The 27,575-nt window shown below is 35.2% G+C and overlaps 1 protein-coding gene across 5 annotated transcripts; it reads left to right on the forward strand.

Moving 5' to 3' along the window:
- The first annotated feature begins 274 nt into the window (after positions 1-274).
- LOC105049214 (phosphatase IMPL1, chloroplastic) lies at positions 275-27,097 on the forward strand. 5 transcript variants are annotated; one of them, XM_073260835.1, is made up of 11 exons: positions 275-655; positions 2,780-2,847; positions 4,790-4,923; positions 7,344-7,432; positions 10,318-10,375; positions 10,466-10,518; positions 15,895-15,993; positions 16,087-16,200; positions 19,432-19,533; positions 19,945-20,074; positions 25,528-27,097. In XM_073260835.1, the coding sequence occupies exons 1-10, from the start codon at positions 380-382 to the stop codon at positions 20,041-20,043; spliced, it is 1,092 nt and encodes a 363-aa protein (XP_073116936.1). In that variant the 5' UTR covers positions 275-379; the 3' UTR covers positions 20,044-20,074; positions 25,528-27,097. The 5 variants fall into 5 exon arrangements, with proteins under 5 accessions (XP_073116936.1, XP_010927093.1, XP_010927094.1 ...); XM_010928791.3 differs by having other exon boundaries at positions 25,598-27,097; XM_010928792.4 differs by lacking the exon at positions 25,528-27,097 and adding an exon at positions 20,615-20,790.
- Positions 27,098-27,575: the final 478 nt, after the last annotated feature.

Raw genomic sequence — 27,575 nt, forward strand, 5'->3', positions numbered from 1 at the left:
CATCCATTCGGATTTCTATTTCTGACCTCCATTTCTCCTAATCAAGCAGTCCCTCTATTCCGATCTCGGTAATTGGGATAGGCTGTTTTCTTTAAACTTTACGTTGTGCCTAATAATGTCAAGCATTGCCAACTTGCCAGGTCATCTATCAGGATCGGTTCAGCAAACCAAACGAAACAAAGCACAAACCAGTGGAGCAAACCAACCCCTGGCGTTGGGGTTTTCAGAGAGGTCCGGTAATCCACCGGTCTACAAAGAACAAATTTCAAATGGACCGATTAAACGACACTCTCCCACCACAGAGGGGTCTCACTCTCCGAATCGCCAATTCTCAATTTGGGGGAGAGAAGAGAACTAGGGATCCCATCAAACGCTCCAAATGGGTCGATCTCTCATCTCTTCCTCACCAATTCCTCTGAGATTGAGATTCCCCCTGATACCCAAATCGTTTGCCACCGTCCCGCGTTCGAATGGTCTGCGACAGAGGAGGATGCCCATCCATGAGAAACCCCCGAGGAATTCCCTGATCAGGGCGATTATATCCGAGTTTCCCAGCAAGAATCGGTACTCGAAGGTCGGAGCGGAGTCAACGGGGCCAATCCCTGCGGCGGAGCTCCTCCAAGTGGTGGAGACCGCTGCCAAGACAGGCGCAGAGGTTGTTTGATTTTTCTTTTTCGTGTAATTTGATTAGCTTCTTTTTGATGGGCAGATGGAAGTCCACTTCGTCTTGTGCTGAGTATTTTCTGTTTGATTGCTATTCTGTGTTGGACATCGTGGATGTCTTCTTATTTGAGAAAGAGTGGAACGTTACTAATAATCAGGCTGTTCTTTAATATCTACCTAAATCCCTAATCTTGTTTTCTTTTATTGTTTCAATAATTTTTTCTCTTTGAAATGATTGATGTATACAAACGCTCTTACACACATATATTATCCTTTCTTGCTTCTCTTTAAGCAACTATTACTTTTCGCTCTTTTTTATAACTTGAATTAAAATTGCAATGCCAAAGACACGAAATCTCATTTAAATTATCATGTAACATTGCTTACAATCAAGTTAGAATTGTAATTTCTTAAATAACTTCTGCATTTTTTTGGTATAGCAAACAAGAAAAATCTCCACCCCCCTATTACTAGGGGCCCCTTATCATAGAAAGATAGGGAGGCTGTCCTAGGGATCTTGAGTGTTGATGTTGCTTTGCTCGTATATTTCATGTTTGCTGCTTTTGATTTTATGTGTGGAGCTGGTCATAATATATACTCAAAACTCTAAATGATCATATTTTGTAAGCTGACATCATGTATGTGGGATGTGGCCAAGGATTGAGATATCACATTCCAGTCGAATGTCAGACTAGAATTGGCACCATGCTTAATGTGTTGTGTTGGGTCACCCCATGCCCGTGTTTGGCATGCTTGGCATGCATTGACATGATGGCGTGCCAAGCATTGGCAGTAGGGCCGGATATGGGCCGGGTTGGGCCTAGCCCGAAATATTTTTTCGGGCTTTAGGCCGAGCTTAGGTCCGAAATTTTTTTAAAAATTCAGGCACGAGCTTGGCAGGTCCAAAAATTTTTTAAAAATTCAGGTCGGAGCTCGGCCTGAGCTCAAGCTCAAGCCCAACCTGAACCCAATCGGTCCTGCCCGAATTACTTATTTGGATAAAATATTGGGTTGGCCCAAACCTACAAAAATGGAAGGATGATACATAAATAAGAAAGTAAACAACAATCTAACAGTTCATGAATATGCCGTCGGACATTCGAACTAAGGCTCTTCGAGATGACGAGATTTGCTTAAAGTTAAAACCAATTAGTTAACTGGATAATTGGAGAGGGATCGGGCTAACTTATGACTCATGTTAAATGGCTAAACCCACTTGGCTAGGGATCGAGCTTGGGCCAGATATTTGGGTTGTTGATTGAGCTTGAATTCGGGCTCGAGCTCAGGCTTGGGTCGGGCCAAGGCTGTGCCAAAAGTATATCCGAGCCCAGCCCGAAAGACAAACAGGTCCTATAATTAGACCCAAGCTTGGCCTGAACTATTTCATGCCAAGCTTGAAGCCCGATTCGAAGTCGGGTAGGCTTAAGTCCAGTTCTAGCCCTAATTGGCAAGCAGCCATGCCATACCAGTAAGTTGTAGGCATGGTATGCACCTTTCCATGCATACTGTGCTAAGAGTAACTTTAATGCATCAACGTGTCTTATGAACTTTAATAAACTTTAATGCATCATGCTATGAAGAAGACGAAAGGTGCTGCATTTTAGACATTAGAATGTTAGACACACCCCTGCTCAAGTGTTTTTGTATGCTAACCGAATGGAAGTATAAGTTTCTAAGACATAAAAGTTAGGAGAAGAGAGCTTGGAATGCTTTAATCTCATCAGGTTCACACTATTACTTTGAGTTTTGTTATAGTCTCTTAGTTAAGACACCATTAGTCCCCTTAATAAAAATATGTCCATAAAGAAGATTTACAACTTGCAAGTAAGGTTTAAGTTGTTTCTTTTTCTAGGCAATATGAGACTGATCAATCATCTATGTGTGTGAGTCCCCTATCCTTGGGTTATAGAGCTCTTGAAGTCAGCCATCTGACAAGGTACTATTTGCTATTTCAATGTTCTTGTCCAAGCTTGTGCAGTTTTGCCTTTTGTGCAATTCATCCTTGGAGTCATGGTTTTTAAGAAATTGTTTTCACGAGTGTTGATGCTACCTATATCTATATGGTTCATGTCAAAGTACATTTATTTCTTTTTCTTATCCGTAAAAACTTTTGCAGGTTGTGATGGAAGCTGTTAACAAGCCTCGCAATATTAATTATAAGGGAATCACAGACTTGGTGACAGAGTAAGTAAAACTGTACCTATTTTGTGTGTAACCAATAACTAAAACCATATCTAATACTTAGACCATGCTTTCCTTATTTTTAATTTGCTCATTTTTTTCATCAGTTAATTCAATATATGGTGACAACCATAGGCTGAAATTTTAAGCCTGTTCAATCTGTATGACCAAACTTTTGTTTATCAACTTTAAAGTCCTTGTCACCTTTTTCATGTTTTCCCTACTTCCAAGAATATCTAACCTTTCATGAGCTTTTTACTGACTACTGCCTTATCATGTTATCATAATTTAGGATTTTACATTCTGGTTATGGAATTACTTTGAGAATGCTTCATATATAATTTTGTTCTGAAGTAGTTATAAAAGTAAGGTTTGGAACTTCAACTTCGAATCACGTTGTGGCCCATCTTTAGGCCAAAATGCTTATTGTTTCATTTTTTTATTTCAAGGGATTCTGGTTGAAATGGCTTTTGTCTAATTGATGTTTTTATAATTCGGTAATAAGAACAATGACATGAAAAGAAATTAACAAAGCACTTTAGGAAAAAAAAATTTATATATTTTTAATATGAAAATGACTATTTACAATTTGAATAGGTGACAAGTGCTTCAGATGCATACTTTATTTATGTAGTAACATTAGGGACTGATTTTTAACATCACTAATGTTCTCTAGCTATTGATAGAAATGAAGGATTTTATGCATTTAAGATAAAACATGGATACTTTTATGTTAAACATGCATCCTGAGGTAATCGGACTAGTTTCATCTGAAACAGACCAAAATGGATCACAAGTCAGAACAAGTACTCCATTTTCCCATCTTTGTCAGTATGCCAAAACTAGATATAATATATCTGGGCTAAAATTTTAAACCTATGTCCATCAAGAACTAAATTGACCATGGACAATGCACAAGAAAAAGGAAAGAGGTTTTCACATTCATGCCATCAACATCATTGTAATAAGAGAAAAAAAATGAAGATCAATAAGAAAGAAATGAATAAGATATCAAGAACTAAATCACATAAAACGCTCCTAGAATTGTCTACAAACAAGATGCTTAAAAAGTCCAGATATCGATTTAGCGCATGCTGTATTCCATAAATCTGGAAGTTGGATTCCTTCTCCCCAAGATCCTAGTATTTCTTTGGTTTATATATTCCCCTCTACGTTGCATTTGGAACCACATTTTTGACCTTTGAAGCATCATTATCATTAACAAAAAAGGATCTAGTTTGCAACAACGATAATGCATTCTGGAAGAATATGCATGTGATTCTTTCTTTTGATTTTGGAATATGTACTGCTATAAACCCTAGTGAAACTTTAGCATATTCAGACTCTTAATGAAGCATTTTTTTATAAGCCAAAATCCCCCTAATAGCCCTAATAGAAATATCCCTTTTTCCACAAAATCATTCACTTCTATCCTGTTGATTGAGGCTGGATAGCGAGTAGCAAAAGTAAGCAAAGCCTGCATTTCTTAGTCCTTCAGGTCCAGCCATGCATAAGTAGATCCCTCACGATCTTGTATCACGTTGTGTTGCTTTAGGGTGAGTATCGACCTGTTGAAATTTTATGTTAACAAGATACTTGATCTAAACATCTTTGATATCCTTTGATACAGACGCTTGTCAAGAAAATGGCTTTAAAAGTGTTTATTTACTGAAGTCTTTGCAGTGCATCAATATATCTGGCATTTTGCTTTAGTTCTTGCCATATGATGTGATTTTTCTCTTTAATTGATCCATTCTGGTTTTTTTCTGTCTCTTTTATTTTCTTGATCATTTGGTTTGTGACTACTTATTCCAGTCTATGATTAATGTTGCTCAACACTACACTGCTTATTGATTTTCTGATTGTTAATAAATGCCAATTTCCAAACTACTCTTATAAATAGGCCAGGACAACATTTTATTTATTTTTACCATATCACTTGCAGCACAGATAGAATGAGTGAATCAGCAATTTTAGAAGTTGTGAAAAAGAACTTCAAGGACCACCTTATTCTTGGGGAGGAAGGTGGCCTTATTGGAGACTCGATGTCAGACTATCTATGGTGCATTGATCCTTTAGGTTTGGTCCCTATGAAATTGCCTTTATAGAAAGTATTTTCATCAAATGAATATATAAATATATTAATTTCTTTTAAACAATACTGAAAATTCCAGATTGCATGTGATAAAACTAGTTTTCTGTTGTTTGTCAGAGAAATGGATTATTTAGACATTGCAAAATGCTATGAACAGTCTTTACATTCTCTTTAGTTGTTTTTTTGTGAAATAAATAATTGTCTGGCTATATCTTCCGTAATTAAAGAAAGGATAGAAACTATCTTTGTCTACAGCTCAAGTTACTGTGTAGATAACTCAGATCCAGTGTTTGATTTCATCTTTCAAGTAACTTGGTATCCATCATGTAGTTGCAAGTATACTTGTGGACCCAGATGCATTATATTGACCAATAGCAAAAATGATGCTAGGTCATGCTAAAATAGTTGGGTGTGTGAGAATTGTTATATCAGAGCAATTTATTTTGAGGTGTTGTTGTAAAGTTTATGATGATATATAAATTATTAAGTTATACCATCTTATGCAAATTGCTATTAATAGAGTTATTAATGATCATGTAATATTATTAATTATATTAATAATACTATACAAAATATATATGACAGTAGATTAATATACAATATACCAATAATAAATTTATGTATTAAATTCTTCAATTTATGGAGTAGTGTTATTATAATTAGATGCATTATATCTTAATATTTTAGGATGATATTTGCATAAATTTGTTTAAAAGATATATAATATCTCCATATATTGATGCAAGACTAAGGGTTGACCTCTGTTGCATGAGAGGGCCCAATGAAAAGTTTCAGTTAGGTCCTTTTGATCAGTTGTTTGCCGTTCAAGGTCCAAAAACAACCAGCAGCAAACGAACTTTTGATTTCTACGTAAATAAAGTCTCGAACAATCCTGCTCTAGGGTTATATGAATGGAGAATAGCAGAAATAGAGATTCAGGGCAATATGGACTTAATTGAAGATCTTAAAATCATATTTCAACAAATAACGTTAGCAGATTTAATCAGGCAGAATCAGTACCTAACAATCAAACAATAGAGACATTCAGATTGAAGTCCCCATCGATAAGATCTTAACACATTAAAGATGAACAGTTTCAATGCAGTGTTGAGTACTAACAAAAGATGTCAATGAAAAACTGAAAACTGAAAGTAAACTAGGAATTAAGAGCAAGGAACAATGAACAAAATGAGAAATCTAGCAGAGAAAGCAATGAGAATAAGAAGAGGAGAGTAGAAGAAATGGTGGAGACAATGGAGGGAAAAAGCTGGCTCACAGCCTTCTTTTCTTCATAAAATCTACAAGGGCACAATTCTTTGTAGCAGGCCCTTTTTGGACTTTATAGACTTCAGCCATCCCCTAGAACTCCCTACTATTGATCCTAGGGGTGTCTTCTACTTCATAAATGAAGAGAATCTAAAATGTAGGTTTTAAAAGCTTTTATTTTGACTTCTTCTTCTTGTAGAAGCAGTTTTCAGATGATGTCACCAAACACTTTTTCTAGGAGGGGCTTTTTTGCTTTGAAAGTCGCAAAAATACTTGTATAAGCAATATCAAACATGCCCTTATAAATGTGGAAATAAATCCACTGAAATCTTCTAATTGATTAACCAACTTAGCCACCATTAGGACTCCTAACTGAATCCAACACTATGGTGGTCATTGTTCATGGTATAATGACATGTGAACAGTACCACCCTCTAATAAATTTCCAAAATTAATCTGAAAACACTGTACTGGAGCAGGAAATCAAAATATATCAATTAGATCAAGGTTTGCCGTCTTGGTACTAGACCTTATACTGGTACCATCCTATTATAGTGTCAGTATGCGGTATGGTACGAGACACTGAGGCATGCCAAAAGCCGGTATAGTACGAGACCGCATATGATATAGTATGCTCGGTATGGTACAGTACCGAATATGACAAACCTTGAATTAGATATGACATTGGGGCTGTTAGATGAAGTTCCAACTGTGCCTTGCTTCATGGATATTCCTTGCAGCAGGGTAAATCTCTAAAGTACCTCTATTGCTGCCCCAATTAATTATACTACTATTATGATATTTGCTAGATATTATTAATATCATCATTATTAATATGTAAAGCTTTATGGATTCAATATCCTAATATAATATAGTATAGCATAATGTAATTCTAACATTGTATATTATAGTATTCTCAGGTCATGACAAATTTAGCACAATTTTTTGTGATCGTAGAAGTTAGAGTAAGTTGGGAGACTAACACTTAAATGAGCTCCATGATGCAAAATATATTATCAATAATCACTCCATTAGTTTCAAGATTATTTTTAATGATTATCTATGTTTCTCTAATTACTAAATTGGATATTTTTGGACATGTATTCTGAGTTTGAGCTATCTTGCCCTGGATATCTAGATGGAACAACAAATTTTGCACATGGCTATCCCAGCTTTGGAGTATCAGTGGGAATTCTCTTCCGTGGGAAGCCAGCTGCTGCATCTGTGGTATTTGACCCTTTTTTCTCCAACTTGAACAATCAGTTGAAAAAGTTACTTTTAGTTTTCCCTCTTCATTACATAAATTAGAAAAAAATTGAAAATTGTGCACTATCAGGTATCCCTATATAAGTTCAGTGATTAACTTCTGTAATGCTTGGTATTTTTCTTGTTGGAAATTGTGCACCATGTGGTATCCCCATATCAATTCAGTGATTAACTTCCATGATCAATGCTTGGTACATTCAATATTCTTCTTTGCTTTAGCGTGATTTGGAGATGGGGTGACATGAAGATTTTGAAAGTGCTTTAAAAGTCAACTTTATATCCCTGTTGGTGGAATATGCCGTGATATTCTGTTTGTCATTTTCCTTTATTTTTTGTAAAGGTATCCTTTGTTTCATTCTATATGAGATGCAAGTTATATGAAATTTTAGAAAACTAAGGGCCTATTTCATATTTCTTTTGTTTACCATTTTTGTTTTTGAGAACCAAAGCAGAAAAATGTAGCGGACAGGACAACCACATGATGAAACTCTTTTGTTTTTTTAAATTCTTTATAAAATCTTCAGATGCTTTGGAACAAAGATTTATTGCTTTCAAAAATGAGTGAAAATAGATGCTGGAATTAGGCAAAGTTTTGTGCAAATGTTATCTGTCACATCAATCACCATATGGGATTTTTTTAATTTGTAGACTAATAAAACCACCAAAACAGCAACAGCGCCAACAAGCCCTAAAAATTTTGCTAGTGCAAAAGCATAAAGTTTGACAATAGTCTTGGCATTAATCATACAAATTATTTTTTATAATGTTAAAAATGTTTCAAATAACTTGCCCACTAACTAAAATTGAGAATTGTGTGGATGAATTAATCACAATATGGGGAAGTTAATGATGTATTTCAAAGAGTTACATATTCAGCATGAGGAGCAAATAATACAGTTAATTTTTGTTACTAAATGGACCTAAGATCTAGAAGAAGTTAATAAACTTCATTGCTCTGATCATTGGGATGAATCTTAGAATCTAATTCATGGGAATTTTGGCAAACCACTCCTTATTAGTTGTGACATTTATGGGAATGTGACTCCACCTTGCCTGGTCAATGTATGCATTTCCAGTTTACTTCTATGCAATCTGTTACATTTACGTATTTCTAGACCCTATTCCCTTTGTTTTTTCTATAAATACTTGTCAGTGCCATGACAATGATTTCAGCAATATTCCTTTTGTATCTTCTGAGGCATCTGTCTAATTGTTGGGCTAGTATGGTTGATGAAATTGATGCTTCTTTGCTCCTATTTGCAAAATTAATGCTCCGCATTTAAAGATTTATAATTTCTTTCAGTGCCAATTTCTTAGAAGCAACCAAGGTTTTACGTCCCGGCGGGATAGGAGTTGTCCTTGCTCCGTTCTTGTTAGAAAATGAGATCGGGACGAGGTCGGGACTCCGAAACTCATGCATGCAGGGAGAGAAGAAGAAAGAGGAAAAAAAAAGGAAGATGAAGAAAGGAAAAAATGAAAGAAAAGAAGAAGAAAAAGAAAGGAAAGAAGGAAAAAGGAAAGAGAAAGAATAAGAAAAAGAAAAAAAAAAGAAAGGAAGGGATAAGAAAATGAAACAAAAAGAAAAGAAAAGAAAGAAAGATAAAAGAAAAAGAAAGAAAAGGAGGAAGAAAAGAAAAAAAAGGAAAGAAATGAAAGAAGGGGAGAGAAAGGAGGATATTTATTGGGATGCATGACCGGGACAGCTGTCAGAACAGGACAGAACAATAGGGCGTCTTGTTCTATGAAAATACCGAGACATCTCCGTCCCATGGGATTTAAAGCCTTGGAAGCAATATTGTCCAAATTTATAGTTCTCCCTCAGTTGTGTTATCTTTATCTTCTAACAAATTTGATAGACAGACGAAAATTATCAAATAATGTCATTAGTGATGATTTCGAAAATTTTGCTACCGGTCATCTCAAGGTATTCAAATTACAAAAGAGAGAAGATATTGAATTTTTAGTGTTTATTTCTTTTAATATCTTTACTTAATTTTTTTACGGTGAATCACCATAAATCATGATATTATTTAGATCTAAACTCAAGCAATATGTCAAATGGAGGGGAAGAGAGGTCTTATTCAAACATGTTGTGATCAGCGACGAAACAAAGTGATTCCGAATTATATTGATGATGTATATCTAGCAATTCATGTTATTGACATGTAAAGATACGATTTGCTACACTTCGTTTGAATCTTACTATTAGTTTCTTCACTGCTTGAATATACGATGTCTCTTACTTGGAGTAGATTACATCTTCATCATATAGGTAAAGAGATGAAACTTGCAGGCCTGTGCATAACCTTTTAAGGTCGTGGAAAATACACATACACAGCTAAATTTTGACTAGCGGTTGTCCAAGTGCTAGCCAAAGCAAACATGCAATATTTTCTGCATTAGCATTTTTTTTTTCTGAATATATCGGGCCATTTGCTCAAAGTGCTCATTGATCATTTACAAGAATTTCCATACCCTGCAACAAATATGAGCCTGTTCCTAGCCTGAGCATCTCTGTCCATTCCACAACCTAGATACCTGATGGAACATATTCCAACAATCTGGCAAATGTTTTATGTGGAAGGATTGAATAGCAAATTTTAGGAGCAAACCTGCATATGTAACCCATGTTTTTACCACATTTTGCCTACTAATAGTCATTAAGTCTTAACTGGATCATATTTATGGTTGTGGGATTTACATCTCTCACCTTAAATATCTTCAGATCAAGTAACAAATTTGCCTATTTTTTTGAATGATAGTTTTCTTACATTTTCTGCCACTTCATATATAATGCATAAGCATTTGTTTTCTTTCTAAATAGATAATATACTTTCTTTCTGTAGGTAGAATTCGTGGGTGGGCCCATGTGTTGGAATACTCGCATATTTAGTGCGTCTTCTGGTAAGAGTTAAAACATACCAAGGAGATGAGAACGTTTTCTGTCTTGTGATGTGATATTTGAATTGAAATGGTTATTTTAATCTTTTACAGGTGGTGGAGCCTTTTGTAATGGACAAAAGATTCATGTTAGTCAGACTGATCAAGTAAATCACTAGTTACTCTGCAACTTTTGGTGAATCTTTAACGTGAGCTGTGGAAAGATTGTCTTTTTTACTGCACTCATCTAACATTTTTAAAACAAAACACACATAAAACTCAGGAATTTATTGTTCATTTTCATTCTTAAATCAGAAAAATCTCGATATCCAGTGGCAAGGTGAATTTTTTTTTCTACATGTGACATTCTTCACTGGTTTATGAGATCATGCAATATGCTACTTCTTGTTGTGATTAAACCAATTGCGGACCTGCAATGAATCTGGAACATGCCAAATTATATGAGTAAATATTCTTGTTATTTATCTTATTATACTTTGGTATTGCTGCAAATTTGGTTGCTCTGTCTTGAATAATTTGCATTAAGCATAAGCAATTGTGAAAGTGTATTTGTCATACTGTTATCAAATGACCATGTTTATCATACCTGACATTTGCCATATAGCCTAGAATTGCACTTTTATCTGCTACTTCTAGATTAAATTTCATGAGGACTAATCACAGTGATAGACATGTTTCAGCACAGGAGACAGTGCTTAATATCATAATTCTACAAATATCATGACTCATCCCTTTTTCCTTTACTAAGAACCTTTTTATTATTATTATTTTTTTTAATTTTTAAGTTTGATGCTTTGGTTCCCTGTAATATGCAAGCTTATTTAGGCGATGGAGCCTTTCTTAAGGGAAAGCAATTTTAAGTAAAACATTAGGATGCAATTTTTCTTTTTTTGTGGTTTTAAAAACTTTAAAACCGGGTTTTTAGGCTATCCCCTTTTCTGATGGCAAAAAGGGGAAGAATATGAGCCATGTACTTTGAATCCTTCCTAGCTCCTAATGTTGTTTGGACCTTCACCTTCTTGAATTTGATAATTGCCACTGGTTTTCTTCTTCTGTCCAATGGGAGAGAAACCTTCCCTGATCAATTACATATGCAGCTTGAGACTCAGTTCCTCAAAAGATTCTGTTAAAGAACGTGGATAGCTGATGCCTATATATATATTCTTTTCCAACAAAGAAATCTTCCTATGAAAGGACGAATTAGTGCAAACTTGATCTTTCTATTCTAGAAGGTTTTCTAGATTGTATATTGCTCATGGAAATTGTAATTTGCATTGAGGGTAAGACATTGTTTTGCTTTCTTAGGCTTTTTTCTTTTTGTCATCTTCTGATAACTAAACAGACATAGTAGAAGAAGCATTATTTTCGCTGTCGTTGAGGTGCTGAGGAAACTAGTGAATCTTTTGAAACTGCACAATAAGTTCATAAACCGAGCAACGGTGGGGTTGAGAGACAAGTGGTAGTGTTGTAGGATCAGTTGGGTGGTGGCAATATGGCAGGCCTTGGCACAACAGTAAGCTCCATCGCTATCTAGGTGTCATGGTTTGAAACATGGAAACAACTTTTCTGCATGTGGGGGTAAGGTTGCATGCATCTGACTCTTCCCGAACCCCACAGTGTCAAGAGCCTCTTGCATTGGGATGCCTTTTTATTGGGTGCCAACAACAACATAGGGCCATGGTGAAATGCCTACTTTAGGTAATTCTTATGGACCCTTTTAAAGTAAATCCTTGGGGAACTAGAATAATAATTTGAAGCAACAGCTAGCACAGTTTGGGAGTCTTTTCTGAAAAGAATGAGGAAAATAAAGGTCACCAACATGGGCCTTCACGGACATACAGGGAGGCAAACATTTCCTTTAAGCAGCTGGACATGAAGTGGCTTAAACTCCATATGAAAGTGCATCAGAAGCTGATAATTGACTTTATTGTGCTACTGCAAACTCTTATAAAAATATGGAGCATCCACTTTAATCGTCTGGAGCTCAAAACAGAACTTAGACATGACTCTGTGATTGGAGTTATCAGTTGACCTACTTAGTTTACTAAATATAACCATTAAGAGGAATGTCAGAGCTTAAATGCACCAATAGCATAGAGATAAGCTCCTAATTTGCCTAGTCAAGGAGACATTTGTGATGCAGGGAAAAGGAAAGTGCTCGATCAGTGTAATCAGATGAAAATCATTTTTTCAATTAGATTGGAACCAAACAACTTAGATACCATGTTCAATATTGTAGAGGTGGGAGGCTCTGAAATTGATTGATCAATATGGTCCTGCATTTTTATCAAGGATGCATGAAGGGTGAAATACCAAGCAGCTTGATGCTCAGATTGGCAAGTTCACCATATTTGGGTTTGACGAAGTATCAATTGATAAGAATGGAATAGTGAGGAACCATGATGTTACGTTGAGCATTGCATACTCAATAATGACCCAAGTTGATCATGTGGTGAAAATTGAGCTATATCACCTCTCGAGCTTTGCCTTGCTTTTCGCTGCATCTAATTCTAGAGGTCATTGATACATGTTACAGTTTTTAATGATGATTCTCTAGGTAGATCTTGCTGAGAAGATTTTATGCTATAATATTGTGGAGCTTGAAGCAGTGATGCATCTTTTACAATGATATAATATCGAGGCTATATCTAAATAAATTATGTTTCTTATATTAATAGGTGTGAAAACAACGCATGCCCTTATATCCTTATGTAATTGATGTAGGTAAGCAACCCTATGGGAATCATTCGCCCACACTAAATCAAATTAGCACAGTGAAAATACAACTAGAAGCAAGAACATGAACTAGAAACAAGAGAATTAAAACTAGAAGATTAAATGCTAAAAGGTATAACTAGAAGGTCTTTCACCTTCTTTTCATGTTGGACCTTCAACCTTGCACCTTTGGCCTTCACAGGGTCTTGACAGAAGATTCCTGACCTTGCACTAGCGTCTCCTCCTGAACGGGGGCCCGGCACCAGAACTTCTTAAGTAGCTTCTTACCATGCAATAATTGAGAAGAATCTTAAAAGAAAGGTTTATTAATATTTTCTATGATTCATTGATTGTAGTTGGGGTATTTATAGGATAGATCTCTTAAAGGCAATAAGCTTTTCCCAGTTCCTGTAGGATACAGTCACCTAAAAGAAAATAAAGAGATGATACCAGAAAATGATAGAAATAATTCCCTATATCCTTTTAGATTTCTAACTCACCCAACAGAATTTGCAGGAGCAAGATAATTCTGGTAGAAATAAAATAAAAATCATCCTTAAGTTAATAGGCCACGAAATGGTACTTTGGCAAAAATCTGGGACTTCGGCAGCACTGACATTGTCTTCGATAAAATGGCTATATTTTCCTCACCCGACCTTTGTTTTAGACTTTTGGGCAATTCAAGAAATCTTACTCGATGATAGACATGGTGGGAGTGGTTTTTCTGAAAATTTTGACTATGCTGATGCAAGTGAAGCTTCCTTTTGGACTGATGGGTGCTGGAATGCTTTTCCAAATGTAGCTATCTGTAAACTTCAAAATTTAAGCTTATTGGAAACTGTGAGTCAAGTTACAGTTTGTATTCTTGCTTGAAGAAATGCTTATCAATCTGGTGGTCTTCAAAGTGTGTCCCATCTTACCTGTAGATCTTTGTACAGATCTGAAGAAATTGGTCTTCCAGCTTTTTCCTACATAGTTTTCAATGTAGTCATGCTATCCTCTTGAGTTTTAGTGGCCTTCCATCTAATGTCTTGAGGCCTCGTTTTGGATGCCCAGAATTCTAGTTCAAGCATGTGGCAGACCGGCTTTTCGACTACACAGTAACAGTAGCATTTCGTATAGATATATATTGTCTAGGAAGTTGGCTTCATATGCATTTTGCAGTTACTTCATTTAGGAAAACTGTTTTTCCATAATGGTGATGCCAATTGTCTATGAATTTTGCCTCATAATGCTTTATTTTTTTTATTTTCAATCTAGAAAGTAAATCTTGAGAAGTGGTGCTGCCAATTTTTTGGCCACTATTTTGCCTAAAATTGATATATTATAGCTTTTGATAATATTTAGTCTGGTTGGCAATCATTTGATCCAGGAATAGATATGGAAGCAATCAAGGTTTTACGTCCCAATGGGATGGGGGGCATCCCAGCCATCCCATCCCATTCTTGTGAGAAAATGAGATCGGAATGGGCTCGGGACTCCCAAACCCATCAATGCAGGGAGAAAAAAAAGGAAAGGAAGGAAGGATGAAGAAAAGAAAAAAATGAAAGGAAAGAAGAAGAAACATGAAAAAAAAGAAATAAAGGAAGAAAGAACGAAAAAAAAGGAAAGAAAGGAAGGTAAAGAAAAATAAAGAAAAGTAAAAAAGAAAGAAAGAAAGGAAAGAAGAAGGGGAGAAAGATGGAGGATGTCCACCAGAATGCATGATCGAGACTGCTGTCGAGACGGAACGGAACAGTGGGGTGTCCTGTTCCTTGGAGAAACCGGGACATCTTGATCCCACAGGACTTAAAACTTTAGTTGCAATAGATGCTTTTTATGGAACTGCTAATTAGAATTTCAACTCTTAAGATATATGAAAAACATTATAATCTTGAGCTAAATGATGTTGAAGTGAGTTCCCTTGACAAAAGCCTGACAAGATATGTAGTGTTTCCAAGAATCTTTAATTCATTAGAATGAGAGTGTCAAGCTTTAAAAAGTCAAGGTTTTATATATCAGATGATGCTAGTTTGTACTTGGTGTACCATAAGGTACCATACTATAGGAAATCAGTATGACATTGGTATGGTTTGTTGTATCAGATTGTACCATCCTGTATCGGTATATACTGTACCATACTGTATTTGTAGTGAAGTGATACTCGGTGCAGGAGGGGTGTGCCAAGTGTCAGAGCCACAAATTACTCTACATAGATACTACAAGGCTTTTAGCATGGTAGCAGTATGGGTATCGAATCTGACGCTACAATCTGTGGGTGCAAGGGCTCAATATAATGTTGTACCAACACCTGGTGTAGGATTTTTGGTGCTATTCCAACTTACCACTTTTACCATGTGTCAATAGGGTGGTGCATTGTGCTCTGCAATACCAATATACCATACTAGTATGGGACTGGCATGAAACCCAGTACCAAGATGTAAAACCTTACAAAAATGTGAGTTCAGAGACATGTATGGGGAAAAAAATGCCACCACAAAGGAACAACTTACAGGCATGATAAAAAAAAGGGGAAATCAGATGACAATCATATTCTTGTGAGGTATCACAAATGCCTCAAATGATTTAGATGAAGTCAGATATGGAGAGATTCTTATAGAGATAACGTGAATCAATGAATATTGCTTTGGCACAACCTGCACCTCAGAAGTTATTCATTCTAATTACCAGTTATCACAGTCACAGGAAAACAAATAGCATTTTCTTTCAACAAGATAAACATAGGCAGTGTTTAAATGCAACAGTTTACATGTCATTTTTTCCACTCTTTTGCTCCCTATAATGATATGGCCAAACTCATTCTCTAGGTGGAACGTTCGCTCTTGGTAACTGGATTTGGATATGAACATGATGATGCTTGGGCAACCAACATGAATTTATTTAAGGAATTTACTGACATTAGCAGGGTAAGTGGATCTTAAGTTCTTAACCATTGTCCTGAAGAGAACACTATCATATATTTATTTCACTTCGTCCTGATTGTTGGATGGCATGTAAAGGGTGTGAGAAGACTTGGTGCTGCTGCTGTTGATATGTCTCATGTTGCTCTTGGTATTGTGGAAGCCTACTGGGAATATCGTCTTAAGCCATGGGACATGACTGCTGGTGTCCTGGTAATCTTATCTCTCTGAAGATATGTAGAAGACCAACTAAATACCTGTTTGTTGATTATAGCATGATGGATATTTCAGATCTTGCTTTGCTCCTATATGCTGCTCTTTGTCATGCAAATTACATCAGTAGCGATGAGCCTAACATGGGTTGCAAGCATTCTCTTGCCTATTTGGAGCTGCTTTATGATTTCTATTACAGAGTGTGTGCGTATTGGAATAGGTGACATCCTTATTAGTCAGACCATATTTTTTTTCCCATTGGCGACCAGCCTTCTATGACTATTGCCCTAAAACAATGTTTCCTTCTTGTACAACTGGCATGTATTTGGATCAACAATGTTGTCTTTTGGCATGTAATGATTACTTTCTTCTAGCTTACACTTCTGAAAGAAACATTTTGAAGAACATAACTCAAGGAAGACATCTGAGAGATGAGACCTGATACAAAACATCTCTTTAATTCTCATTCTGGTATCGAGCTCTTGAATATAGGCAGATTATATTTTGTATTAATCATCTCAGTTATGAGCTATGGAGTTCTTTTCATACAATTTGAGGTTAAAAGGAAACGTAAATAGAATGAATAAGATTCTCTGATTGTGGGAGACAGTGGCCCAACATCTTTGGGTAAATAAGTCCTGCAATATAAGTTAGTTGTTATCACAAAAACATCACATGTTATGTTCATGTACACTATTTGTATGTTCATGTACATAAATAAGTCCCTCAAAAGAAAAACATCACACAAACATTATGTTCATGTACACAATTTATATGACAGTAATCTCTGAAACTTGCTTGTGCTTAAATTGAATCATAAATCAAGAATTTCCAGGAGTTGGAATGTTGAAGTATTGTTCTTGTGTTTTAGATAGTTCTCTGAACAGGAGAATGGAACAATCAAATAATAACATTTAAGGTGGCATTATCTTCTGCTTCCTCCAAACCAAATTATTTACAATTTTTTGGATACTTCAGCTATTACTATTCCTTGTTTAAACGAAAGATAAATAGCTAAATTGTCTTAATAAATTGTCCAAGTGTGCTTCAATAGTGTTAAAAGTGTATGTACAAGATTGTGCAGTATGTGCTTTACATACTGTATGTCTTTCTATTTGTATTCTTGCATCATGCTAACTGCTCTGGCAGCCAGTGCACCATTGATATGCTATGTTGTTAATTTACATAAGATTGCTTTTCTAGATCATAGAAAATTGGAAAGAAACAAGCTGGAATAATTAGCAAAGAAGAGATTGCATAAAACAGTTGTTTTTGGTTTTGAATAATGCATTCAGGGCCTTTGCGACTCCAGTTCTGTCAGTTTGTTTCCTTTTAAAATTTCTACAATTTGTTAAGATGAATTCTGACAAGCTATTAAGACTTGAAATGCATTAAGACCATACTGCTAGCACATAACACCGACCAGCCAAGTGATCTGATTCTTCATTTCATTGATATGTTGTTTATTTTTATTTTCGTTGTTGAGGTGGGGGAGTTCTTTCTCATCAACTAGTCAATTACAATCCTTTTTTCTTGACATAAATAACATGTCAATCATCACTTGCATGGTAGGTCCTTCTGAATTCATTTATCCTCTTAGCCTCGAAAGTTAGGTTGGATGAAATTTCTTCGTTAGATGCATTAATTCTCATCCTGTATAAAGCAGGATCAAGAAAAAAAAAGCAAGGAACATTTAGAAGGGAAAAACTGGAGTCATGTTGGGACTTGTCACTGCATCCACTTGCCTGACATCAGGGCATGTTTCTATTCTTTTTTAAAAGTAAATATATTAAATCATAAAATATAGGTACACAATTTCTGTATTGCACATTCCGCTGCTTAGTCTCATCAATAAAATTGCTGCATTAAGGGGGAACAGTAACTATTACATGATATTTCTGACAATCCATCTTCCAGTGAACCACGAGGGATAGTCTTAGGAAATAATCAGCCACTTTCTTTCCTTCACACTGAAGGCGAGAGACTCTGAAGAAGCACAAGCATTCTACATTCGAGAAAGAATTGCTTGAACATCCAAGGATGACTTAGACTTTTTCTAAATCCAACTCAAATTTTTGGATCCATCTCCAACCAAAGGTTAAGATTATGCTTCCTAGTTTGAACAGTGTGCTCGAACAATTTTTTACCGATTCTGCCGATGTGCTTGTTTTTATCAATGAAAAAAAAAAAAAATTCTCGCTACAGAACTTTGTGGGCTATCTTGACTTGTTATCTTCAACAAAATTACAGGTTTCGGTGATTAGATGTATAAAAAAAAGCATATAGGATAAATATGTTCTGGCTAGTCCGGTTGAATTTTACAAGTAGTTCTGTAGATATCAATAAAAGAGAAGGTACTGAACTTACCTGGAACAGGAAAAACCAGGTGGTTGTAGGTGACTTAATAAACAAACTGTTGTCTGTGGTAAGCATCACAACCTCGTTTGTACCTAAAGCTTCATCCCCACTGACATGAATCTAGAAGTGATCACTACTTTTAACAACTGATTCAACTTATAACTCTGTTTAAAACAGTCTATGATAAGAAATTGGATTTTATATGGTTATCATTTAGTAATTTTCTGAAATCGCCTGATAGTTTACCTACTATGATGTGATTTATCACTACAAACAAGAACCATTTTAAGCTTTACTCCCCCACCCTCGGCGCCGCCCCCCTCCCCCTCCCCCTCCTCTCCCAACCCCAACCCAACAAAAAAAAAAAAAAAGCACAGGGTGCAGGGGAGGGAGGGAGAGAGAGTTTGGATCATTAAAGAGTGAATTCTGATACTTGAGTATGCAAGAACGAAATCGTGATTTTGGTAATTAAACAAGGAGATGGTATAGGTAGAAAAATAAATCCATAAAAAAAATTGGATAAACGAACAGGCAATCAGGATTTCATTAGAAAAATAAAACTTTCTTCCGTAAATTCAATTTAGCATTCAATCAAATTGTTTTTTTAATATCATTTGCAAATAAAACTTTCATGGTACATTTTCACTAAATATTAGCAACATATTAGTCATTGATCAATCTAAAAAGATATGAGCTCAGTGCTGAATTGTTATGACCTAGAAATGACTTGAATAGTCTGTTTATCTTGTCTAGAGTCGCACGCATTTTTCTTTTGCAAGAAGTCCCACTTCCTTTTCTTGGTCTTTTTTATTTCATTTGAACTGCTGGAGTGTTTTATCTTTATTTCCATATGTTGTCTTTTTTTGTGAGCAGATAGTTGAAGAAGCTGGTGGCGTTGTCACATGCATGGATGGTGAAAAGTTCACAGTCTTTGATCGATCTGTTCTGGTATCCAATGGTCTTGTTCATGATAAGGTTAGTGCTTCCATCATATCCCTTGAACTACGGAAACATGCCTTATGAAGCTATAAATTTGTTAGTCCTTATGCACATTCCTTTTTTTTTTTTTTTTTTTGTGTTTGTTTGTGGCTAATGTATTTTGATGTAGAAAGCATTAGCAACCACAAAGTTCAGTATTCTTATAGGCCTTGCCTAATTTTCCTAGTTCTGGGTGAATATACTTCTACTCATCAACATTCACCCATTTGTTGAAGCATTATGCTTATGAACCTACTAATATTGGCCAGTTATAGCATATGCCTTTCTTTTCCTCCCCTTTAATGAACTTGGAGATCCACTTTGAATGTCAAAGCTCACTAGCTCATTCCCACACTTGATGCTTTTAGTCTTGTAGAATTTATGTTTACTTTTTGTGCATCTGTGCAGCTGCTGGAGAAGATAGGTCCTGCAACCGAAGAATTGAAAAATAAAGGACTTGATTTCTCCTTATGGTTTAAGCCAGAAGATTACGCTACAGATTTTTGAGTTTGATAGTCTGTGAGGCTTAGCTACAATGGTGAGCATTCTTTTTAAGATCTTGTTGATTCAGCCTTCACATATCTTTTAAAGTGAAAATATGTTCATGAATATATCATCATATCCAGCTTTCCTAGAGTTCATGGATCAAACTAGACCTGTTTCTACCTTGAGTGTAGTATAAACCTATATTTTTATAAGAGGGCTGTTAATAAAGCATCAGCTTTCCAGCCTAGGAGCTGGGTGCCTTCCAGGCTAGGAGCTGGGTTTTGTTTTCAGTGTTCATATTTTGTGATGTAATCAAGTTTAATTGTCGGTGTTTTCTGTCAAAAGGAAGAGGGGAAGGCAAACAAGAGGTACCAGTTAACCACTTTTATGACATAAGCATGTTTATAAATAATGGTTGTTGTGTTGTGACCTTTAAGATACATAATTTAACTGTTGTAACAACCACTATTTGATATTACCCTTGCTATGCGGTTAGGCGAATAGCCCGATTAGTTGACTGATTTATGAGGATTCCTTGATAGCTTTTACCGGTGAAATAGCAATTACTAGTGTACATAATCTTGGTTTACAGATGATTTGGATCCAACCTCAACTTCAGAACTATTATGGTGAACTTGGTTTTGTGCTGATGATTGCAGGATGCTTTGGGATATTGTCAAGGGAGTTGGGCTATTGTTTCCCAGTTGTACTGACCCATATTCTATTTCCATCTTCGGGTGATTTTAATAAGATAAACAGTTTTTTGTATTTGTTGCTGCTAAACGTCAATGGCAATGCATCTGAAGATCAATTAGGTGCCTCAAAGGATGTGGGCCACTTGCGATGGTCGATGCATCTGCAAAGAAAGTTCATTTGTCGAGATGTGTCTAGCGGGGGACTCTTCGATACTTAAGTTAGCTGGAATTTAGAAAACGATCAAAGGAGAAAAAAGAAAAATAGGAGTAGGATATTTGCTCTACAGTCGAGTCCTTTTTATCTAAGGATTTTTTTTCTCCTCTTTATATAGATATAGAGCCATGGGCTGGTATGTCGGAATTTGGTAAGTTATTAGAGCTTATAAGGCCACGATGTAACAAAGCTGCTAGAATCCATCTGAATCAGGGTTATTAGTCATAGGCACAAGTAGCCAGTCGTACATATGGATTAGGTTTGTTAATCATGGGTGTCAGTCGTAGGTCATGCTTATGTTTTGAAAATTGCTAGTAGATTTTAGAAATCGTCCGTGTGGCTGTATAAATTGATGGTCTGGTGTTGGGATAGAATTGAGACTCTATCTTCAGCGTATCAGCACTCGTGTGGGTTATTGAACATCATTTTTTATTGTCAATTGTGTCTCGATCTCAAGGTCGGTAAATGTCCGATCTGAAGATCGGATAAAAGTCGATGATGTAGTATCACTCCACTTTGGGTTCCTGAGTCTCTCCTTGATATTCGATGTGGTCCTGTGAGATCATCAACAGATGCTTAACCATGATCCGAGGAGGAGAGATTAGGTTGGATAGCAGATAACCTCCACAACAGTATTAAAACTTTCATGTAAGTATATTGTAGTTATATGCTCTAGAGTTACATATATGTCTCAATATTTGTGCTGCCACCATATTGAATCTTGAACAAAGTTTCTCCTGGCCCATTTGTACACAGCCAAGATAGCTAGGTCTATTTGTGTTCATGTTGAGGTGCAAGGAGGTGGATTTGGCTAGGATTTGGTTAAGCAAAGTTGTCCTAGCCAAGAACTGTATTTTTGCTTCAAGTGCTTGACTGTTGCAGCAGTATAGCCCTCCATGCAGAATTCAAAGAGCTTGTCCTACTTAGTTTGGTGTCATCTAGCAATAACTTTCAAGAACAAGTAGTTTTAAACCTAAATTCTTTTTTATGGTAAGAGATTTGATTGCTTGTAATTTAAAACCTAAACCTGCCTAATTGTTTAGACTTGGTCAAATTCTCAGCCCTTTGTAGTTTGACATATCTTTAGTCAAATAATATCTATAAAGGTTACTTATAACAATACAAGATCTTATTGAAAAAGGCTATTTGCAAAATATTATTTTTTAGACCTTCTCAAATTCACAACCTATATAGGACTAAACACATGTCCGAATAGATCTTTATACATCTCCTTTCATCTTTTTAAGTCTGATATGTACATTAGGAGTTCAAATTCAATCACAAATACTACAATCAGCCCATGGTCCATCCCCAAAGGTTCATACTATCACATCTTATAGTCCATGTGGGCTATGGATCAGGCCTGCCTAATATCGTTGCTATCATGTCTCCAAACTATAACTCAAATTAGCCACATAGTATGGCTGCATGCTCTTTAAGGCAAGATTGGAGAGAAGATGCAAGACCTATAGACTAGAACACAACATGTCATTAGAATAGTGATCCTTATTTTAAAACAAGATTAAATAATGAGTAAATTACAAAACCTCTATGAGGTTTATGTTTATTATATTTATGCCCAAGAATTTTAAGATATTGATACTTCCACCTAGTCAAATTAACATCATCAGTACAATCATTTACATTATGTAAAAAGTCAAGATTATTCCTTTCCATCTCCCTTATATGCCCAGCATCCTCACCACTCTCTGCCTTTCTCTATCCCCTCTTTTTTTCTTCTCCTTCTCCCATATTTTCATCAACTCATCAATGATAACCTCTCCAAAGATGATGTCATCATTGGTGGTCGGCCTCCCCATATACATCTAGTACCCCCATTACTATCTCCCTTCCTCTATCCCCTCCTTCCCTCATTTTTTATCAACCTCATCAATGATGATCTCTTTCGAGAATAATGCCATCATCAATGGCATCATCGAAGAAGTTGCCAGTGACCTCTCTATCCAAGACATACTTCAATGATGCTGTCAGGAGAAAAAACTTTGAAATATTGGTTGCTCAGATATGTTGCAATTCTTATACATTCTACAAAGACAAACTTTTAGTCAATAACTAGTATGTAACCTGCACTTCATGGTGGGGCTTAATTGAAATCCAAAAAATTAAAATATTTTATCAATATATAAATTTTTTATACAATGTAATATATAGTGTTTTTATTAACTAATGAATCTATATCCTTGCTAATCTTTATCTTCGATAACCTCTTCATTTAAATTGAAGAAAATGAACATTAAAAGAAGTTATCGAGTATTACAAAATTGAGAAGGTTTCTTAATAAAAAATGATTAAAAAATAAATGGTAATATTTGAAATTAAATTAGCTCTAACATAACCATTTTATCCTTATTCCATCATTTTGAATCCATATTACAAATAAAATCTAACGACATAAGTCCTATGCACAAAATATATAAGTTTTTATTGCAGAATACAAACATATGAACAACATAAATGTATCAATGCAATAAAAAAATATTCAATAAGGATAGAAAGAAAATAAAGTGTTTGCAATAATTTTTTTTCATATGAATGTGATATGCAAAATCATTCTACTTTAATTTTTTTAATATCGATCAACACCTAAATTGACCCTTAGTTAAACTAATAATATACCAAAATTGGATTCGAAAAAAATAAATAAACTCTATATTTTAATTCAACTTTGGTCATTGATTTTTTAACTCAATTTGTAGGATAACACTAAACTGATTCGACCCAATATGTCTTGACTAAATCCAAGCCCATAAGTAGATTATTTATTATTAAATCTTAAAATCAATCAGCACATATAATCTATAATTTTAAATTAATTTTTTTAATTATCAATTTTTTAAATCAAATATATATATGTTTTAATTTTATACAATCAAAATAGAGTAAACTAGAGAAAACTATCCACTTGAGTTTAAACTTAAAAGTAGCCACCCATTTGAATTTTAAGTAAAAATAATTTTTCGTTTGAAACATAACTTAAAAGCAATTATCCAAATGAAAATGAAATGACTCAATTGCTCTTATAGTTATAAAGCAACATTATACTATTATAAAGTAATACTATACTATTATAAAATTATACTGTATTATTATAAAATAATACTGCATTGTTATAAATTAATACTATAATAAAAAATATTATACTATGATAATGTAATACTACTTTATTGTAAAGGAATATTACACTAGTATAATACAATAAAGTAATACTGTGTTATTATAAAAGAATACTACTCTAATATAATGTAATACTTCCTTATTGTAAAAGAATACTATACTAATATAATATAATAAAGCAATACTGCATTATTATAAAGTAATACTATGTTAATATAATATAATACTATTTTATTATAAAAGAATACTATATTATAATAATACAATACTGTAGTATTTTAAAGAATATAAGGATATAAGGATCATTTCAGTCAAAATGGATAGTTACTTTTAACTTATGTTTCAAATGGATAACTACTTTTATTTGAAACTCAAGTGGATAACTACTTTTAAGTGGAATATATAGATGGAGATTTATCTCTAGTTCTTTAATCAAAGGGACCAACTTTATTTATGTTGATCTTTGAATATTTTTCGGACCATATGTAACAAATTTAAATATTTCTACATATTTCAATATAGAATCCAAAATTTAATCTTAAAACCCCCAAAAAAATCTTCATTAGGGTCATCTAAGTAATATAATTCATTTTATTTTTTAAATTTTCTAATATTTTGTGTTCACCTATAATAAATCAAAATATTTTACACATTTACACATAAGTTTTTAAAATTTATCTAAAAAATTATGTTAAAATATGACACATAGACCTAAAAATACAATGTGTCAATCTTGCATCTCATGCTACAATGGGCTCAGTGATGACAGTTAGACAATTTTTTTTAAATATTTGATCCATTTCAAATTCTAATAAGATCCATTAAATAATATGCTATTGATTTTGGGAGTGATTTAAAATTTAAAATTAAAATTCATTCTAATTTAAGATTTATCTTATAAAAATCTGAATTTAATTATTAAGAGGATGAGAGGATTTAACTGCTAAATTTTGGATATTCAGCCGCTGCAAGCCTCCCACTCGATTGAGACTCCCAAGAACAGAAAAAAAGAAAGAAAATACCCAACACAAAGCCGCAACCATCCTCTAAGCTTCCCTATTCGGCCACTCCAAGGCTCCCATCCGATTGGGACTCCTGAGTATGGAAAAAATAGAGGAAAAACAAGGAACATAAGAAAAATCTATGAAAACAAAGGAAAAATGGTAAAGATTTAGAGGTAAGATCTTTTCCCACATGGATGATCATTTTTTTTTCTTTTGCTTTTTTTTTTTTTATTTCATTATCTTTTTTGGTGATCTGTGTGAAAGGAGAGCACTTGAGAGAGATTAGACGGGTATCTTAGGTTCCGATTGGCTTTTTTTCCTTAAGTACATGGGATTTTGTGGTGTTGTGGTGGTGTGAGTTGGTCCTTTGACATTTTGAGAGCTTAAATCTTAGTAGAAGCATGATATTTTGTAAGGGTTGGGGGATTTTTGACCAAAAGGATTTTTCTTTGGGCAGCATTTTCAGTGAAGGCATAATAGAGGCGAATGGGGGCCACTATTCAAACTTTTTTTATTTAACTATACAGGTAGAGTTTCGAACCCACAACAACATCCTCTCCGCTACCTCCATCGTTGTCATGGACGGCCGTTTCGTCTTCACCATGCTCACTATGGTCCAAGGCATCGGCACCTCGTCTATCCATATGTTCATGATCTTCTCTCCCCTCCGCCCGCCACCACAAAATGTGCTTCCCGTCGTGACTCTGCTGCACAAGTCGACATGTGTGGTGCGCTGAGAGTCAACTGGACTCTCTTTTAATATACCGTATAGAAGATTTCTCCAAACACTACAAAGGTTGAACATTACTTGCGTTGGCAGGTGGCAGGAAAGGAGCATGTTGATTTTGGGGTGGCCTTAAAGCCCTCCGCTGGTTCTTCCTTGCTGCCTAGCGTTAGTTGGGTTAGTCATATTTTTGCTACTAAATATATTCTTCATGGTGTTGAAATCATGATCCGCACTCTAACGTCTGCTTATCCATCTGGAAGGCAGTATATTAAGCTAGTTCTCTGGTAATGAATTATGGATCAATATTCATGGATTGTGGGCACTCGAGAGAATACCAGTGTCATGCAAGGCCCCTGGGTTAATAATATTTTCTTGTCTCAGCAGCTGATATATATCGACATAGATGTTTTTTTGGATGGTTTAAAGTCTGCCATTGACCAAAGGTTCTGCCTCTTCTTTTAGTCATTTAAGCAGTTTTTCTCTTTCAAAGTACCTTCGAGGCAGTTTGAACTCAAATCCACGGGAGAATGGCTTATGCTTTCCAAGGACAATAATTGTAGGCTACCCTTGATTTGGTTGTGAGAAAGATTCAAGTACACGATCTCCCCAGCCAAGCTCCAAAAAATCAAGTATTATTCGGTATATAGGCTCCAGTTGTGCAATCAATAGAAATCTACCAAGGAACCAGACAAATACTTCCAGCGCAAAGAATCAGTTGTAGATGCTAACATCATATCCTTTCCTCAAACTTGTTGGCCATCGGATCATCTCCATTTTGCTTTAAGAGTTGTGCAGTGGATAAATGATGGAGTTGGAAGCTTTTTTTTGAGATCTGTGCATCGAATGATCCAATGGTCGGGTGTGAAGGGAGGTGTATTCTTTTTCGCGCAAAGGATGCACTTCTCCTCGAGAAAGTATTTCCATGGCTATTCGAAAAGTCAACAGCACCCACTCCCATTCTCAGCCAATGGAGTCAGAGGAGAGAATCCATTCTCAGCCGATGGTCGGTGTGATGGAGTATTTGTGGTCATATGCTTCCCACTTCGACCTCCTTATACATTTCAAGTTTAAGGTGAGGGTGGTAGGGATCGAGTACGTGGGAATGGCTGAGGAGGAGATCAAGGCATCGGAGCTCTGGGCCAGCAATAGTGAGGCGTTTGGTGGTGGTGGGAGGGGCGGAGTTGCACGTCAGAGCGCAGAGCAAAGAGGATGCATGGGAAACTGAGATAAAAAAAAAAAAGTAATATTTTGTACACCATATTCGGCTTAAAAAAATACACCATTCTATTTGATTGGGTCACATAGTCACTACTTTTTAATGTGCATTTAATGCCTGCAGTTCTACTTTTTCGTTTGAAATTTTGAATAACGAAAATACCTATCATTTTTTGAAAAAATTATGACATCCTGTGACCATGTTATGATATTCTACAGTCAAATTATAATTTTCTGTTTATAATTTGATCATAGGATGTCCTAAGAAAAGGAGAGATATTTTTATTATTTTTTATTTTATAAATTTTTAATGATGAAAATATTATTTTCTCTTTATCACTTTTGAAAAAAGATATTATTTTTTGTATGCAGAAAGTCATAATTTGACTGTGCAATAGTTAAAAAATGTCATAATTTTTTTAGAAGAAGAGGTGCATTTTTGTCATTCAAAAATTTAAACGAAAAAATAAAATTACAGATATTAAATGCGTTATTAAATGTGCATTGAAAAATGATGATCACGTACTCCAAGGTGGTTGGATGGTGTGCTCCACATCATTTTT

The sequence above is a fragment of the Elaeis guineensis genome, chromosome 7 (assembly GCF_000442705.2).
Source record: "Elaeis guineensis isolate ETL-2024a chromosome 7, EG11, whole genome shotgun sequence".
NCBI lineage: Eukaryota > Viridiplantae > Streptophyta > Magnoliopsida > Arecales > Arecaceae > Elaeis > Elaeis guineensis.

What these genes read in the sequence shown, in the direction of transcription:
- LOC105049214 (XM_073260835.1), top strand. Translation starts at nt 380, where the DNA reads ATGGGTCGATCTCTCATCTCTTCCTCACCAATTCCTCTGAGATTGAGA. An exon ending in ATGGTGCATTGATCCTTTAG is followed by an intron (nt 4,924 to 7,343) that starts GTTTGGTCCCTA and finishes CTGGATATCTAG; the next exon opens with ATGGAACAACAAATTTTGCA. An exon ending in ATGTTAGTCAGACTGATCAA is followed by an intron (nt 10,519 to 15,894) that starts GTAAATCACTAG and finishes CTCATTCTCTAG; the next exon opens with GTGGAACGTTCGCTCTTGGT.